Source organism: Dendronephthya gigantea, unplaced genomic scaffold (assembly GCF_004324835.1).
Source record: "Dendronephthya gigantea isolate DGI-Jeju-01 unplaced genomic scaffold, DenGig_1.0 000001F, whole genome shotgun sequence".
In the NCBI taxonomy this organism is placed as follows: Eukaryota; Metazoa; Cnidaria; class Anthozoa; order Malacalcyonacea; family Nephtheidae; genus Dendronephthya; species Dendronephthya gigantea.
The window spans coordinates 4668295-4685093 of record NW_021163011.1 but is presented as its reverse complement, the minus strand read 5'-3'; the positions used below and the strand labels follow the sequence as shown (position 1 = coordinate 4685093).

At 35.7% G+C, this 16799-nt stretch overlaps 3 protein-coding genes across 3 annotated transcripts; 1 reads left to right on the top strand and 2 right to left on the bottom strand.

The window, feature by feature from the left end:
• Positions 1–97: 97 nt before the first annotated feature.
• Positions 98–6014, bottom strand: LOC114523794 (zinc finger protein 277-like). The gene is made up of 14 exons (XM_028544830.1): positions 5909–6014; positions 5134–5329; positions 4613–4698; positions 4250–4338; positions 3843–3934; positions 3474–3538; positions 3192–3237; positions 2485–2617; positions 2185–2255; positions 1978–2074; positions 1791–1833; positions 1583–1632; positions 1101–1225; positions 98–940 (listed from the first exon to the last, which is right to left on the bottom strand). The coding sequence occupies exons 1-14, from the start codon at positions 6009–6011 to the stop codon at positions 235–237; spliced, it is 1902 nt and encodes a 633-aa protein (XP_028400631.1). The 5' UTR covers positions 6012–6014; the 3' UTR covers positions 98–234.
• A 478-nt stretch (positions 6015–6492) lies between these two features.
• On the bottom strand, positions 6493–9849 carry LOC114524606 (RNA-binding protein 15-like). Its single transcript, XM_028545747.1, has one exon. The coding sequence runs from the start codon at positions 9765–9767 to the stop codon at positions 7368–7370; it is 2400 nt and encodes a 799-aa protein (XP_028401548.1). The 5' UTR covers positions 9768–9849; the 3' UTR covers positions 6493–7367.
• Positions 9850–10852: 1003 nt separating this feature from the next.
• Positions 10853–16613, top strand: LOC114524637 (MAP kinase-activated protein kinase 2-like). The gene is made up of 11 exons (XM_028545784.1): positions 10853–10945; positions 11015–11216; positions 12011–12150; positions 12252–12322; positions 12485–12564; positions 13285–13414; positions 13648–13723; positions 14560–14684; positions 15339–15424; positions 15748–15828; positions 16053–16613. The coding sequence occupies exons 2-11, from the start codon at positions 11061–11063 to the stop codon at positions 16179–16181; spliced, it is 1074 nt and encodes a 357-aa protein (XP_028401585.1). The 5' UTR covers positions 10853–10945; positions 11015–11060; the 3' UTR covers positions 16182–16613.
• The last annotated feature ends 186 nt before the right edge of the window (positions 16614–16799 follow it).

Below are 16799 nucleotides of genomic sequence, written 5' to 3'. Positions count from 1 at the left end.
AATCTAGAGCAGTTCTAATCATGAATTCACGATGAAGTAACTTTATGATGTTTGGAAACTGTATATAATGAAAAGAAATTCACCTGCTATGTTGTGAATGTTACGTTCTTCATCTAAATTATCACTTTCATATTGAATTACTTAATCACTTGTTTATATCCCCGAACTGATCTTTATTCTTCAACTAATTGCCATACAAGCTTACGAAAAAAATTATTCTGGGCAAAGGTAACATCATTGTAAATCATCTAGTCTGCTGTTACCAATGATATCCCTTACAGAATCTTTGTTTTCATTGGACGAGTTGTTCTTGCCCATGTCGTTATTTTCAGGAGTCTTGTCACTTATACCGTAACTCTCGATGTCACCACAACTGTTGTCGTTACCACCAATACTGTTATCATCGTTGGCTTTAGTATCTTTACTATCACTATGATGATGGTTTATCTCACAAACATCAGTTCCATCCATGTTTTCATTGTCATTGTTTCTGATAATGTTTCCGTCGACACTGTCAACATTAGCACGGCTGCTATTATCTTTGTTTTCGTCGTCATTGTCACCAGTGGTATTACAACCATTCACATCATTTGCATTCTCATTATTTTCACCGTCATTTTCACTGTCAACATTACTTCTATTGTCATCCCTCTGATTACAACTTTCACTAGCGACATTACCTCCATGCTCATTATTTTCCCTGTTATTCTCACCATCAACATTACTTCCAGTGTCACTTTTCTCAAGACAATTTTCATCATCAACATATCTTCCATCAACATCGTTTCCAATGACAGTGTCCTCGTTACCTGATTCAGAGTTACCTCTGTTTTTGCCATTCGATAAATTGTCACACACGGTATCTTCACAATAATCATCATCATCATCATCGGGTAATCCACAAAGTAGCCCATCATTTTCAAAAGTTGGAAAGAAATATCTTGAAAAACAATTGGGTACTTTAGTTCGTGATAAACGTTTCAAGGTAATACAGAATGAGAAAACACTCAATCATGAAATATTAAATCATATCAATCAATCGTATATTAATCAATCAATCGTATATTAAATCAATGTAAAAATGATATACTGTTACTCACTCTGGTTGATCCCAACTCATGCTTCGATCAGGAAGCTCAAAATGACACATTTTGTTTAAATGATCTAGTAAGACTTCATTCGAAGTGAACCTTTCTTTACAAAATATACATTTGCTGTTATAAACCTAACAAAGTAAATGGCGCATGTTTATCTATCTCACATGGCGATGATTACACGAGCATCGTTTTCGAATGTTTTTTGTCTCTTATTGTATAAAAAAGATTGTAAACATACGTTCGAGAAAAAATAATATGAAGGGGGTGGTATCAATAAAATGCTTAAACGAAAACTGATGTGTATAAATTCTAAATAAAAATGCAGTGCTCTGATCAACTGAGCAACAGAGGTTGATCATGTTGTCAAATACAGTATTAACGTTTCTGACTCAATCCAATCATCCAATCATGCAGAGAAAAACATTCCTGTGACATTTTGAACAAAGACCATTCTTTGGGTCGTATCATTGTAAATAGCTAATCACCTGTCGACGAACATAGTTAACAATTTTGACTTCTTCATAAAAATTTAAACCTGGACAAAAAAGAATGACAACACCGTAAATCATGTCGTCTAACAACTACAACTTGATAGGAAATGAACAATGTAAAGATTGGGGTGATACATTGAACCACAATACCTCAGTGGACCCACCCGCATGTACATCTACAATACATTATTATCAACTCTACCTTGATTCTTCTTGGTCTTCAACAAATCAAACCCATGACATTTCTTTAAAAACAAAATAATATTTAAATGGGTACAAAATACTAAGATTGGCACTAATACGGTTGCACAGTATATTACTGTAGCTGTGTATGTGAATTCCTGTCATTCAGTTCAACTCGTAAATCTAACAAGAAATTCTTCGCTCACCTTCATGTGATTAAGTATTTCCTGGATTGTCGGCGAAGTGACTTTACAAAACAGACAATGAATAGGAATATCTTCCTCCTGCCAATCATCCCAGTTTCTATAAAAATTAAGGAATGAACTCCTTTAGGTTTCAAGTCTGACTAACAATAATACCGAATTTATATTGGAAATTAACAGAGTATATTATCTTTAAAAAAGTGACATTACTCGTCTTTGGATTTTTGATTAATCTCTGTGTCGTCTTCGTCCAAGATGTCATGCCAGTTTTTCCCAACCTCCTAAAATGATGCGATTTGAAACATTCTAACTTTTTCATGCATTTTATACAGGCGATTCTTTAGCAATGAACCAGAGTTTTGCGTCTTGTGTTTTAAAAGCTCAAATCTTGAGTTAGAAAGATGATGTTATTTGAAAATTATAAAACACGGTAGCTTTTTCAGGCAAGTGCTCATTTTTAACTTATTCTTAGATACATGCACCATGTACAACGAACTCTAATGAAATTACCAGGTAATTGATCAAATAGTATTTATCAAATTCCTTGTTCTTTGGATTTATTTTCCTGTGTTGTTTCTTTCTCATGTGATCTCTCAATGTTGGTCTGTCTTTGAATGTTTTCTCACAAAATAAACACTGTAGACTGAAAGTTAGAACATGTGTGAGCAAGCTAAAGTCAATCCCATGCAATCCATGTCATGAAATTACTATATTGTGGAGTGCACGGAGCTTAAGCTTTAGGGCAACGGCAAAACGAAGCCTTGAACTAGCAGTTTCGTTCCACTTCTTCACCTTATAATTTTTGTTCCTACCCCAAAAAAATCACGATACGTGTTAATACAACAACTTGGTATAAAATTCTCAACTATATTTTGCGTATTTAATCAAAGCCCCTCAAAATATACGATGCTTTTCATGATACATTGGATTCTATTCATGATTCATACGATTCTATACAATGTAATTCTGCCGTAACTATATTATATTTAAGAAATAGAAAACATTTTTCGTGTTTCTATACAGTTATAGAAACACGCGTAGGGGTTTGGGAGAACGAGAACTAATCAGTGGGAACTGACTTTCCACGTTATTTAGAGTTCTCCCAAACCCCTACAAGTGTTTCTATAACTGTATAGAAACACAGGAAAAAATATAACTCAATAAAAATATTTTGTACATACCGCCATAATTATATATACTTACTTCTGTATACTTACTTATTCAACTTTTCTTCCAGTTTATCCAAGAATTCATTGACATAAACTACATGCAAATGCAAAATATTAGAATATTGATATTATTTAACCATATAGCCAGGTGTTTCGCTTTCACCCATATACCTTGTCACAATGCAAATTTAGAAGAGAAGAAATAAATTATACATATTAACGCACTTTGAAGAGTTGTATACGTTTGAGAAAGGAACAGCAAATTGCCAATCAAACAATCTATCTTTGAATCAATCATGCGAGGGAAATCACCACCACAGCAATACTTACCAAGATTGTCCGGTAGGCCAACGTTAAAAGCATGATTATCAACCATATGTTGAAACAACTGAGATCTAAAAATGAATATATTCTGCAACACCCAAAAATACATAGCAATTATGCATAGCAGCATTAAGATGTCTGATTACAGTGTGAAATATCATCTTGGAAATCATCCCCATGAATAGCAATACCTATAATTGTATGTTGTAACGTGAATGCATTTATAATATGTGGGTTTACATTATTTACAGTAATAAAATTAAGCTGAAGATGGTCGGAATACGGCAGGCCTGCGTTGTACGGCACAAAGGTTTAAAATGCACAAGACTCAAGAGGAATTGGTATGACCGTTAATTATATGAAAAATTTTTTTACCTGTTTCCTTCAAAGTTTACATTACAGAAAAGACAAATTCGCGAGAAGTGACTGTCAGTTCTTTCTTGTTGTTGATGATGTAGGATTCCTTGCTAAAAGTGGTGCATAAATTGCATAATGCATAAATTTGGTCTATCGTCTATATTTATGTTATCCATAGCCATGGCATGCGTGAGACGGTACTTATTTCGTAGAACATAGAATAGTCCATTTGTACTTATAGGCATTATTTGTACATCACTGTCCTGAGCCTGAGTTGAGATTTTCTTGTCAATCAAAACTCAAAGATTAAAACTAACAAAATAGTGTGGATGGATAATATATGACAAACTAATAGAGAATGAGGGTCAACCAGAAAAGTCGTCACGCGTTGTGAATGCGCAATTCGAAGAGATTTTAACACACACCAATTTTTTAATCTGTAACTGTTCCCGCAGTTCCTTATCTTCTGGTAGTCCATCACACAGTAAGTTATATTGTAATTTTGGCCCAACATCTAAAAACACAGTACCTTCTCGGTATTCAAAATTTTTATCCTACATTTAATTAGCATGCATGATTTTAGTCAATAGCGATAGCAGGGGATATTGGCAAAAGACTAGCTTTTGTCAGCAGATGAAATATGAACCAAAGAAAATCTTGAAACAGGGTTACAGTGCAAATGGTGGGGCATTTTCAAACATTAAGAGAATAAATAGCTACACCAAACTCCCACCCAGGCTGAAGAATGAGTAAAGACCAGTGAGGTAAAGACTTTCAGTGTACACTACCTTCAGCCCTTGAATTGATGTTGATCACTGAGCAAATGTCTGTTAGAGGTGATTCTTGAAACCTTCTTTTCCAATAATTAATGTAGCTAATATATGATAAGAAATTGAAGTATGTTACATTTCTACAGTATTAAGCATGGAATAACAAATATTAACCAACAAGTTATTAACGCACTGTGCAGTAGGCAAATGACGTTATGTGCTCATTTTACACCAATGAGTAGTTTTGCCTTGACAAATTCCATTTTTTCATGTGTATGGAAAGAACCTGACCAGTAGAATTCTACAAACTGGCTCTTAGGGCTCAAAATCAAGAGATGTGGAAAACATTGGAAGACAGAACAAAAATGTCTGATATTGGGGTATAACTGTCTATACCATTACAATTTTCATGACAATTATTATAAAACGTAATATTTTTTACAATACACCTTTTGGAATGTTGCTGAGTTTGTTATAGAAAGGAATTATGTGCAGAATGGACTTTTGAACATTTTGATATTTTTTTGAACATTTTTAACCTTTTAAAATCAGCAATGAGATCTACATCAGCAATAACAAATTGATGTTCAACAAGCAAATGATGAAGTAAGGCATCACTTTTCTTTACTCCACCATCTTCGAACATTTTATCACACAATAAACACAACAAAGGAATTGAGATGTTTGCCTTGGAATTATTTTCAGGAAAACAGAGCGCCTCCAAAACTGGCTGATCTATTTTAATTAAAAAGTATTATAAATTATTTTAATCAACAGAACAACCTTTAGTTGTTATTTATACAACAAATATTTGCTGTAAATGTTTTTTACACATTCACACTATTGAAAACAGGCCTTAGTAACCTAAAAATAGCATACTAACAAGCATATTAAAAGCTTTCAGCATACTAAGAGCATGCATATTTTCTGTCCTGGGTGAGTGGAATTTAACAAATGGTCTTGTGTTGGACTTCACCTGGCTTGTCAGATATTACATTTGGAAATTGGAATTGATTTGGACATCATTCACTATTTCTATCAACACCCTAATCCCCCAGTACACAGGCTAACACACTAACACTGATTATTCTGCACCCAGCAACCTAGTTAACTCCTTTTTGTCAAGAAAAATTTGGCCATGTGCTTTTTCCATGTATTCCATGGTGTATTTGGCAAAGTTTTACCACCATCATGGAACATGGCACCACCACCGAATTTTCTGTTAATTGTTTAATAATCCTTAATAGTTTTTTGATCTAGGTATCTTAAATCAAAGAGAATGTCAATCAATTAGTGTACTATTTTTATACCTACCATAAAAGCGTTTGTCCATATAATTTTTACCATCTATGCTTTTATTTCCACTGTCAGAACTTACAAATGGTTCCATCCTCTGATTCCTCTCCTTGGTGGCCATTTTGCAGCCTCGTTCCCAAGCTCTTTGATTTCGCGCATACAGCACTGAGCGCACGGGGGTGCTTGGGGAGGTTTGCAGACTTCCAACCTCCCCACGTACCCCCGCACGCTCAGTGCTTTATCCGCGAAATACTTCAAAGAGCCTGGGAACGAGACTGGACTGGCCATTTTGTTACATTTCTATCAGCACTTGTCGGTCTTGTCCGAAAATTTCTCAGATTTCCACAAAATTCCTTGAATGACGAGGAACATACCCTTGCAGGAACAAGGTCGGAGGTTGTGAAACTTGCTCCGTTGAGTCAATGAAAATATGAAATCTATATCAACTCCGTATTTTAATAGCTTCGGAATTGACTGTTAGATGTTTCCAAAATGAAAAGAACATCAGAGATTAATGTAAGAAATGGGCATAGCTTAATTATTGGTGTGTAAAGCAAAAAATACATGCCCGACACTGACCATGGCAAAAGTTGTAACAGCTGGTAGATTATATTATTTTGCTTTTTCTTACAGTCAGTACAAGTCAACTACAAAATCAATAATTATGAACAACTGTGATATAGTTTTTATGTACTAATTAAAATATGTACATATGGTTCTAAAATTTCAATCAATTTCAGCATAAAGACTATACGTTCAACAGAAAAAGCCCATTGCTGTAAGCTCATGTATGTATCCATTTCCAACATCAATGAAGGCATATGTTTTAAAAATATGCCAACAAATCATCATTTCCAAAAAAATACAGTACTTTCCCAAACAACCTGCCATTGAATGGAATACATGTAAATTTGCTTGAGCCAACAAGATAGGAAACATTGCTCTAATTTCATGGTCGAAGAGTGTCAAATAACCATTACAATTTTCCTTATAAATTTATAAGACCATGGCCATGACAAATTATAATAGTTCCACATTCAAATAGCATGAAGTAGCCATTCCAGTAAGCAAACAGTCATTAGGACAATGATCCTTTCAACCATTACAATGGACACATAGGTAGATGCCAAATACAAGCAGCAACAAAGTATGATCCAAACATCACCATTACAAACACAATGCTTTCAATTAAATTGAATTTCATTAAAATTGGCATAACTTTTAACCTTTTGGTACACCCTGGCCAATGTCTTGAAATAGAATAAACAAAAAACTGTTCTCCATTACATAATTATAAAGTTTAAATGCCAAATGTCAGCTTTAGCAGTTCAAAACTGAACATCACTGATGGACTTGTGACTCTTTCACAAATAGGTGAATGCTGTAGAATATAGAAGATAACACATATGGTATTATAAAACCATTAACAGAATGTGGTACTTTAGGCTAAAAGTCAAGTGAGATATGACAAAATAAACTATGCTGGTCCACGAATAACAACAACAACCAGATGGTCTTCATTAAATGCTTCTTGGCCAAGATGAGGTGCAATTTTTAGGAGTTGATCATGGGAATATTGACAAGGTGGGAAGGCATGAAGCACACCACCTTCATCTTTTATATTTGACGAAGAAAGGTTACTTGTATTGATCAAGTTGACAACACCAGCAGCTTGTTTTTGTTTCAGGTAAGTAACAAGGTTTCGAAGGGGTCTTTGTTGAGTTGGCATGTTGGTTTCCATATCCAAGGGTGGTTCTCCTCCATGAACACCAGGTAATGCAAGCAACATACAATAACCACTTGCACCAGCTGTATTCATTCGTTTTGATACTTCCTCTAATTTTGGTTGGTCAAGTCGTAATCGCTGTGAAATACGTAACACTGTATTTGGTGCAGAATTTCCAGGTACACTACGAAGTAAGACTTCAACAATTTCTGGGTTTCCACCAATCAAATGAAGACGTACCGGAAAAGAACTATTTTTCAAAATAAGAGATCCACGCCAAGCAACAGCAAACCGTTTTGCAACATCTTGAAGGCTTTCAGATGCATCAGAAACTGCTTCTTCAACTGAAACAATTTCTTTTGATTCAGATGCACTTTTATTTGTTGGGGTTATTCCTTTTCTTTCCTGATCTTTGTTTTTTTCTTTTTCATGATTTTTCTCCTTGTGATACTTGTCACCCTTGTGGATTCTTTCACTCTCAGGGGAGGCAGAACAGCTTTTTATATTTGGTGATACCGACCCAAACCTTTGTGGGGACAAAGCAGGTGGAGGCCCAGAGGTTTTGCGTGGACGTTTAGCAGGTGGGCTACTTGAACGAGAAACTCCATTGCCAGACTTGTATTTTTCTCCACTTTTTGCTCTATCTTTATTTCTATGATTCTTTGTTGGTACTTTTTCATTATCTGGTGTCGATGGGCTATGAAGGTCATGATATTTTTCATTCAATTTCTGCTTGGTATCTTTCTTATCAATCCATTGTTGGCTCTCACTTTTTTCACCACTTTGCTTTTCATCATTTGCAATTTGCTCACTCACTAATTCACTCCATTTTCCACTGCCATCACTGTTTTTTCTCTCTTTTTTAACATTTTTAAATAATTCACCACTTGTCAATTCATCTTGTTTTTTTGAACTGGTGAATTGATTTTCTCTGTCTTCAGCCAGGTGGCCTAGTGTTTCAGGATACTCGTCTAAACCTTGTGTTAAATCTGCAAAGTCAATTTTCAAGCGCCGCCCATTCATTTTGAACCCTCGCATTTCCCTTGCAGCAACAGAAGCAGCATCCAAACTGTCGTAGAGTATGAATGCATGATCATGACCCTTGTTGTAATCAATTCGACGAATAGCACCAAACCGATCAAATTCTCTTTCAAGCTCTTCAATCAAAGTCCAAGATCCAAGACCACCAATCCACAACCGAGTTGTAGGCATGCTTTTGCCATACCCAATTTTCACTCGATTCCTTCCAAACAAAGAACCTTGCATGGCAACTTTGGCTCTTGTAGCAACATCAAGATCAATAAACTTTACAAAAGCATATGTACTTCCTTGACCACGAATAGGTCGCTTTATATCAACATCTTCAATTATGCCAAACTGCTCAAACTGACGACGAACATCTTGACGGGAAATTGAGCTTTCGAGGTTGCCAACAAACAAGGTTCGGGTCGCTTTTGGGTTATCTTCTTCACCTACCAATGCAGCTGAAACACAGCTTGGCTCGCTAAAGAAACGATCAACTTTACGGTGTCTCCGTACGTCTTCGACATTTGAAATATCTAGTACATCGTGTTTTATACTGCGTGGAGGCGAAGCCCGGGAAAATCTGCTCTTTTGTTGGAGAAAATCGGGCGTGAAACGCCGAGACCGACTACCAGGAATACTAAACTGCAAATTCAAAGCACGATCTTGCAGAAAAATTGCTCCACCACGGTTCTCGATTGAACGCTTTGCCTCTATTGCATCTTCGCTATTTCGAAAAGAAACAACAGCGTAACGCTCATCGTCATGTCGCACAATTCGTACAGTAATCTCACCAAATTTCTTAAATTCGTAATTGAGTTTTTCTCGCAAAACATGATCTGCAGCCCCCCGAGTAAAGTTCGTAACACGAATTGAAGCTTCGTCGTCTCTTTCGGTCCTTTTCCTTTTGAACAAATCAGCCCCAAACTCGGTTTTTATTGTATGAACATGTGTGGAACGCTCGCTTTTACGGTTGAAAGTACGAGAGCCTGGTGAAAGCTCTCGAGCACGACGAGTATTTTCAGACGTATATCTGTCGATAGTTACTGCATGTAGTACCTCCAGTCCATCTCTAGTTCGTTTATTTCTCCTCGGTGAGTCTATATCTGAACCTCTCTTCATGACCATACTCAATTTCTTTTATAAAACTCCATAAATTTCCGTTGATTTTAAAATAACATCCCAATTAACCCAATATGGCCGCCAAACTTCAATTACCGTTTATTATTATTTCTGATCTCGGCAACAAAAGTGACGTACTGTTTGGCACGTGTTCTTTTTTATATTGTGGAGAATTTCTCGTTCAATCGGTTTTTTCCGATAATCGTTCTATACTCCGCGCAGGATTAATACTTCTTACATTATTTGACTGATTGAATTATTTTTGAGGAACTTCGTTAACATGGTTTAGAGACAAAAATATTACATAGTAATTACTGTATGATAGAAATTTTTAGTTTTTCCTCTGTTAACTAATCTACCAGAATGAATGCTGTTTTTTGCATGCAAACGTATATTACACATTAACATAATAATAAGGCATAATAGAGAATGAAAAAGGCAGGTACAAAATATCTTGGCTGGTCAGTCAAGGTATCAATCCATAGAAGACAGATTTTGGAGAAAGCCTGGACTGATGGTCCTGTAGTTGTTTTCCCCAGCGTTACTTTTTACTCTATTGATTTTTAGTGTGATAAAGCAGTTTTTACGCTCGTGTTTGTAAAATATAGCCTTATAATAAAGGTGAGGAATGTCGCATCTAATACAAACACAAATACAAAAGTCAATGTTTCTGCTTTCGTTCTCCTTTCGTTCATCATTGAATTTGAATTTATGTAAATGAACTCATAGTGATGATTCCTCAAATGATTCCTATAAAGTGTCACTTCTAATTCGTGATTTTCAGTAGACAGTACCCCAAAAATTGTGGCGTGGAAAAGCCTTTTTTAGGAATTAATAAATCATCCATTGAATCACCCGATTTTGTCACCCAATTTTTGTAATCGGGGTCCTTAACTCGGAAAAGGTAACGAATAATCGCTAAAAAGTGTAAAACGTTTATGGCAAAGCATCATGCTAAATCATGAATACCAAATACACAAATTAGGCAATCTTGTATTCTTATCTTATTACGTCATTTTTTTATCGTGGATAGGCTTCATACCTTTAAATTCAAAACATATTGTTGCATCATCACTTTCTAGTGTCACACTCGCAGACTCGCTACCAGTCCGGGTAAATAATCGGGAACCACAGGTCGGAATCGTCGATCCACGGAAGAGGTTTATATCGTTTCACAAGGCAAGGTAAATATATGTGTTTTTAAAACTCTTTGCATGTTTTCTGTAACTAACGATGATTTGCGTTGTTTTAAGTTGTCTTGTGTATTGATAATTCAAGCTGGGAGTTCTATCGTCGAAAATGAATGCCTTATTTGGGACAAGTACTCCGTTCGAAACGAAAAAGTCGCCGATAACTGATGTATATACCATTACAACTACGGTTCTTGGGGTCGGCATTAACGGCAAAGTTGTTGAATGTGTAGAGAAAAAAACCGGGTTTAAATACGCGTTAAAGGTAAACTGATAGCAAAGCAGTCTATGCCTTGCATACAATATACAGGGGTATAAATAATATGGAGAATACATCACAACAAAGTCGAAATATTGACATTCAAGTGCAATTAATATATTGTATGTAATAAATTGATATTCGAAATGCATTACATTGTGACAAGATGTTAAAAAAATCGTTCTGGTGTGTCAAACCACACTCTGGGGTTAGCAGGCCATGCGCGTGAAACTACTTGTCAACAAATTAATCTTTTCTTAGATAAACTTTTAGACTCGGGTTTTTAAGGAGATTTGTAGTAAACAAATCCTTAGCCTCACCTCAATTGATCACTGAATGGATTAGTGCTTATATTGAAATGTCTGACTGCAGATTAGTTAATATAATTACATTTTAACATGCACAATACATTTATATACCAAAGACACTTTCAGTTCTTGTTTGATTTTCTATGCCTAACAATCACCAAACTCATAGGTTGTCAAAATAATGCTCCAATAATGCTAGTTAGTTTGTGCTTCCCCCCCACCAAATGCCTGTTTATGTGTTTTCATGGTTTTCACTCCAATTGTTTGTCACAGAGTTTTGTTTACCATTCAGGGACAAGTAAAATGCATTTGGTTTTATTGCAAGCTATAATTATAATATTCTGAATTGCTGTTGGTGATCCTATGGATAGGTGCCTCACCATAAACGAGATGTAATAATAGCAGCCCAACAGTAGAGTGTTTAGCACTTTCATCTAGTAATAACTTTATTAATTAAGGCTAGTTACATGATTTTATATGTGTTGTTTACAGGTATTGCAAGATAATGCAAAATCAAGAAGAGAGTTAGGTTTACATTGGAAGGCTGGTGCATGTCCATTTATTGTTAAGATTAAAGAGGTTTATGAGAATAAATTTATGAGACGAGACTCTTTACTGGCTGTCATGGAGTGGTACGACCTTGCCTTTTAAAAACTGAGATGGATTTTTGAGTAAAGTATGATGTAATGCATGGTTTGACATTGAACCAGCATCTTGTTTTTTGATATTTTAGTATGACTGGTGGAGAGTTATTTGAAGCTATTCAACGTAGGTCTGAAACACATCAGCCATTCACAGAAAGAGGTAAATAGGAACACTGCACCTAGGTCAAAATTGAATGCCTAACTGCAACTTTTAGGTTAATGTATATGGCCCACAGCTTTATAAGTCTTAACTTTGTATTGAACAGTTGCTTCAGTATATATTATAAATGCAATTACACAATTCATATAAAAATATGTTCAGAGGCTGCGGAAATAATTCGAACAGTCACACTTGCTCTTGCTCACTTGCATTCAATGGACATTGCTCATCGTGATTTAAAGGTTAGTCACAAAACATACTAGTTTATTTAGTGCAGTACATAATGTGGTTGACATTTTGGAATTTACAGCTTCGGTGAAATCGTTGTATTGTGGTATCCAAGCCAGATATTACAATTATTATAACCTGTTAGTACGCGTTGTGTTGCTGTTTTTAAGGCAGATGAAAAGAGGACATTTTCAGTTTTTTTGAAACGCATTTATATTAATAAATTCTGTGCGCCGTAGGCATAGCCAACTTCACTCCTGTCAAGTTATGGCGAAACAGGAACTAAATTCTTGCCAAGTCTACCATATAATTGCCGTAAATATGTTGATAACGTTTGATGACAGGCTGCTACTGATAGGCTAATCAGTAAAAAACGCCTTTTCGATTGATATCGGTCGATTTCCGCCCAGACAGATGTCACTCGGTCAAAATCAAATAAAAAATTCGAGACTTATGATGGTTTCATTTGATTACTTGCACGAACGAGTGTCATATTTGACTGAACTTAGCTTATGAAAGATGGTAGTGAGATACTAAGTAAGGTTCTAAACGACAAAAAAATGACTAAATATAGACGAGAAAAAACGAAAAAGTTCCATTAAAAATTACCTGTTTGCTAAAGAAGCACGTGTAAAAAAAGGAAGAGTGTACTCCCAAAGCCAAGGGAATGTATACGACGTGTATATCTTTATTATCCATTATAAGATAGCACACATTTATCTTTCCACTTTTAGCCTGAAAACTTACTTTTCACAAACAAGCAGCCAAATGCTGTGCTGAAATTGACAGATTTTGGATTTGCAAAGGAAACAACTCCTGATAAATTAACCCTACAGACACCATGCTATACACCTTACTATGTAGGTGAGTGCCTGTATCCTGCCATTTTACGTTTCGACAACAAGCGAGTATAGTTGCTTTTACTACAGCCTTAAACCAAATTTTGGTGTAGTAATGTATTTTTATTAAACAAACATCTTATACTATCTTCCATTATTCATTAACGTTTGTTTTTATTCAGTTCTGTAACGACATGTCGACTGTGCCCGGGCATTTTCATTTATTTCATACTCAAATTTGCTACGAAATTTTTGCAGCTCCAGAAGTACTTGGCCCTCAAATGTATGACAAATCGTGTGATATGTGGTCGTTAGGTGTAATTATGTATATCTTGTAAGTACTACCATTTTTACTATATTCTATAACCATGCTTTCTTTGCATGCATAATTTAGGATACGCAGTACTCGTCACGGTTTCCTCAGTTGAAACTAATATTGCGCTTAAGATTTAACGACGATGTCAATGAGCGTGACCATGAGTACGAATATCATCATCAGGCCCGGAGCTACGGGGGGGGGGTTTAGGGGGGTGTCACACCCCCCCAGAAAGTTTATTCTGAGGTTTAGTCGGTAAAATTGCTATTTTAGTCGGCAGACAAACATACTGTTGACACTATAGACCGATCCAATATAAACTTGACAAAGTTTCATCCAGAGTGTAGTCGGTACAAGTCCGTCGATCAGTCGGTTTAGATTACCTTACACCCCCCTGTAAAATATCCTGAGGACGGCCCTGATCATCATGTAAACTTAATTTCTTCATTTTGTTTATGGCACGACCACGCAGCAAACCTGCGTTAACAGATTTCTTACCTACATTGCGAATCTCTTTGCAATGCTCGAAATAACTCAAACAAGCTGTAAACACTGAGCTTCTTATTTGAGAGCTTTAGATTTGACTACGGCTCCCGCTACGGCTACGAGATTCGTCAGTCGAAGTATCACGAATATCACGTCAATATGACGAATCTCGTAGCGGTAACGGGAGTCGTAGTAAAATCTAAAGTTCCCTATTAGCCCGACACATGCATGCTACAGTATGTAACCAGTCATCGCGATCAGCATTACCTGCATTCGTCGTCCCATGTCCGATACCTTGTTCCATCTACTAAAACATAGAGACCAAATGTCGATAATGATTTCTACTTTGTAATAACATTTTCGTATAGGCTTTGTGGATTTCCGCCATTTTACAGTAACCATGGCGCAGCGATTTCACCCGGTATGAAGAAACGTATCCGACAGGGACAATATAGTTTTCCAGATCCAGAGTGGAGTAATGTCTCGACACAAGGTTATAACCAAAAATTTTTTAAACGCCAGCATTTTTACCTACTACTAACTTGATATATAAAGTATACAGCAACAATGGAGTTTTGATGTTAGTATGAAGCAGAACACCCGCATTAGGATCGCAAGTTTGGGTGGTCCCCAAACGAAAATCTCGATCAAGCTTCCTTTGAATAATAAACAATTATTAAATAAGTTTGAACACGATATGAAGAATTGTCAAGCCGAAGTTTGGCGTTCAAACTTGATTATATCCTTCATGTAATAAACTGAGGCTTGATAATTTTTTATGCTATGTGAAAACCGAATTCAATAATTGTTCTATTTTTTATTTAAAGGAATGAATATTATAAATTTGTTCGCTCGCATTTGTGCTGCTTCACATTTACGTTCCGTTTGTCACAGAGGAAAAAAATAGGTATCTATTTTTTACTCTGCTTCGCCATTGGTGTGACGTCATGACATTGCGGGTACGACTTAATATGACGTATTAGCGTGCAAAGTCGTATCACACGTTGGACATTGGACATGACGATTTCACACATGTACATGCAACTCAGAGACTTGCGGTTCAGTTCTCTGCCCCTAGGGACAGGACAGTGCTAAAAACCTCTCAACCTGCATTTGTGTTTGTTATTTAAATATCATTCTTCTACAGCAAAAGAATTGATTCGAGGGCTACTGAAGACAAACCCACACGAAAGATATACGGTCGAAAAAGTTATAAATAATCCTTGGATAAAGGTGAGTTTTCACTTAATAAAAGTTAGTGCGGATGTTTCTGTGCGGATGTCAGTTACTGCATTGAGGATGTTTCAGGAGGATCCAAATCTCCTTTCTGTGGCTAACATATTTCAAGAGTAAAATTTGTACTTTCCTGCGATGAGCATTAAACAATAATCTGACTCCTATACTAAGCTACACTACAAATGATGCGGCAAGGACGTTTGAAAGATCAGCCATAAGCATAATTAAAAGTTCTTTAGAATGGGCTTGATACAAAGTTTGATGGAACATATCAATGCTATCGCGAATCGTATATTAAAATATCACTATGTTCCCTCCAGGCATATACTGAAGTTCCGTCAACACCTCTACATACAGCTAGTGTTTTAAAAGATGAAACAGACAATTGGGAAGATATGCAGGTATGTATATCTTTCGGATAACAATATACTTATAGTCATAGATAGTTAAATAATATTAGCATTCCATGCCGGGATGGGTGTTTATAAAAAGTGCATAAATAACCTGTACTATGTTTTTTGATATATCTGTATAGCAAAATACATAAGATCACACATTTTGGCGAAAAGCTGTTTGATTTAAGTAAGTTTTCAATGCTTGTTTCTCTAATTTATTCTTAATCCAGGCTGAGTTCGACCTGACGCTGCAGTCAATGCGTGTTGACTTCGAGAAACCAATCATATTGAAGACTGTAGACAAAGCAAAGAACTCGCTTCTTGGAAGAAGAAAAAAGTCAAAAGAAAGCTCAAAGTAACGTTTGTTATTGTATAATTGCCGTTAGGTTGAAACAATTATTTTTAAATTGTTCGTAGACCGTTATTTTAGGAAGTAAATTTTACCTTATACGTATACGTGTAAGTTTAAATTGTGAACTGAACTTGCTTTGGCATATAGAATGTGGTATTTAGTGATAAATCACTCATCGTATAACGTACAATATTTTGAATATCTTTTGATATTTCAAATGATTCAGAAAGTGATCTTTTATAATCAATGTCGAAAAAATATGCAAAGAAAATATTTCTCTCGCTTTGTTTCACAATATTTTACGGTTTTTAGCATTTTCCCTCAAAACATTTAATTTCCGAAATCCGCAATCGAAGTCTAAGAATATTAGGATTGTTGAAAATTGTATGCCTCTTAAAATGACTAATAAAACAAGATGATTTGACGTAATATTTTTTGAGTTAAAAAAACTTTCGGAATTTTTTCAGCAATAAAACGTCGTCTTATTTATATTGCTCGGTACATTTGTCGCGGGCATATTATGTCTAGACTCTAGGTTTCAAATATGTTTGTAATTGTAAATGTATTATCTACATCAGACTAGTTTAAGACTGCATGAACTAAAACAATATTATAGGGTCAGTGA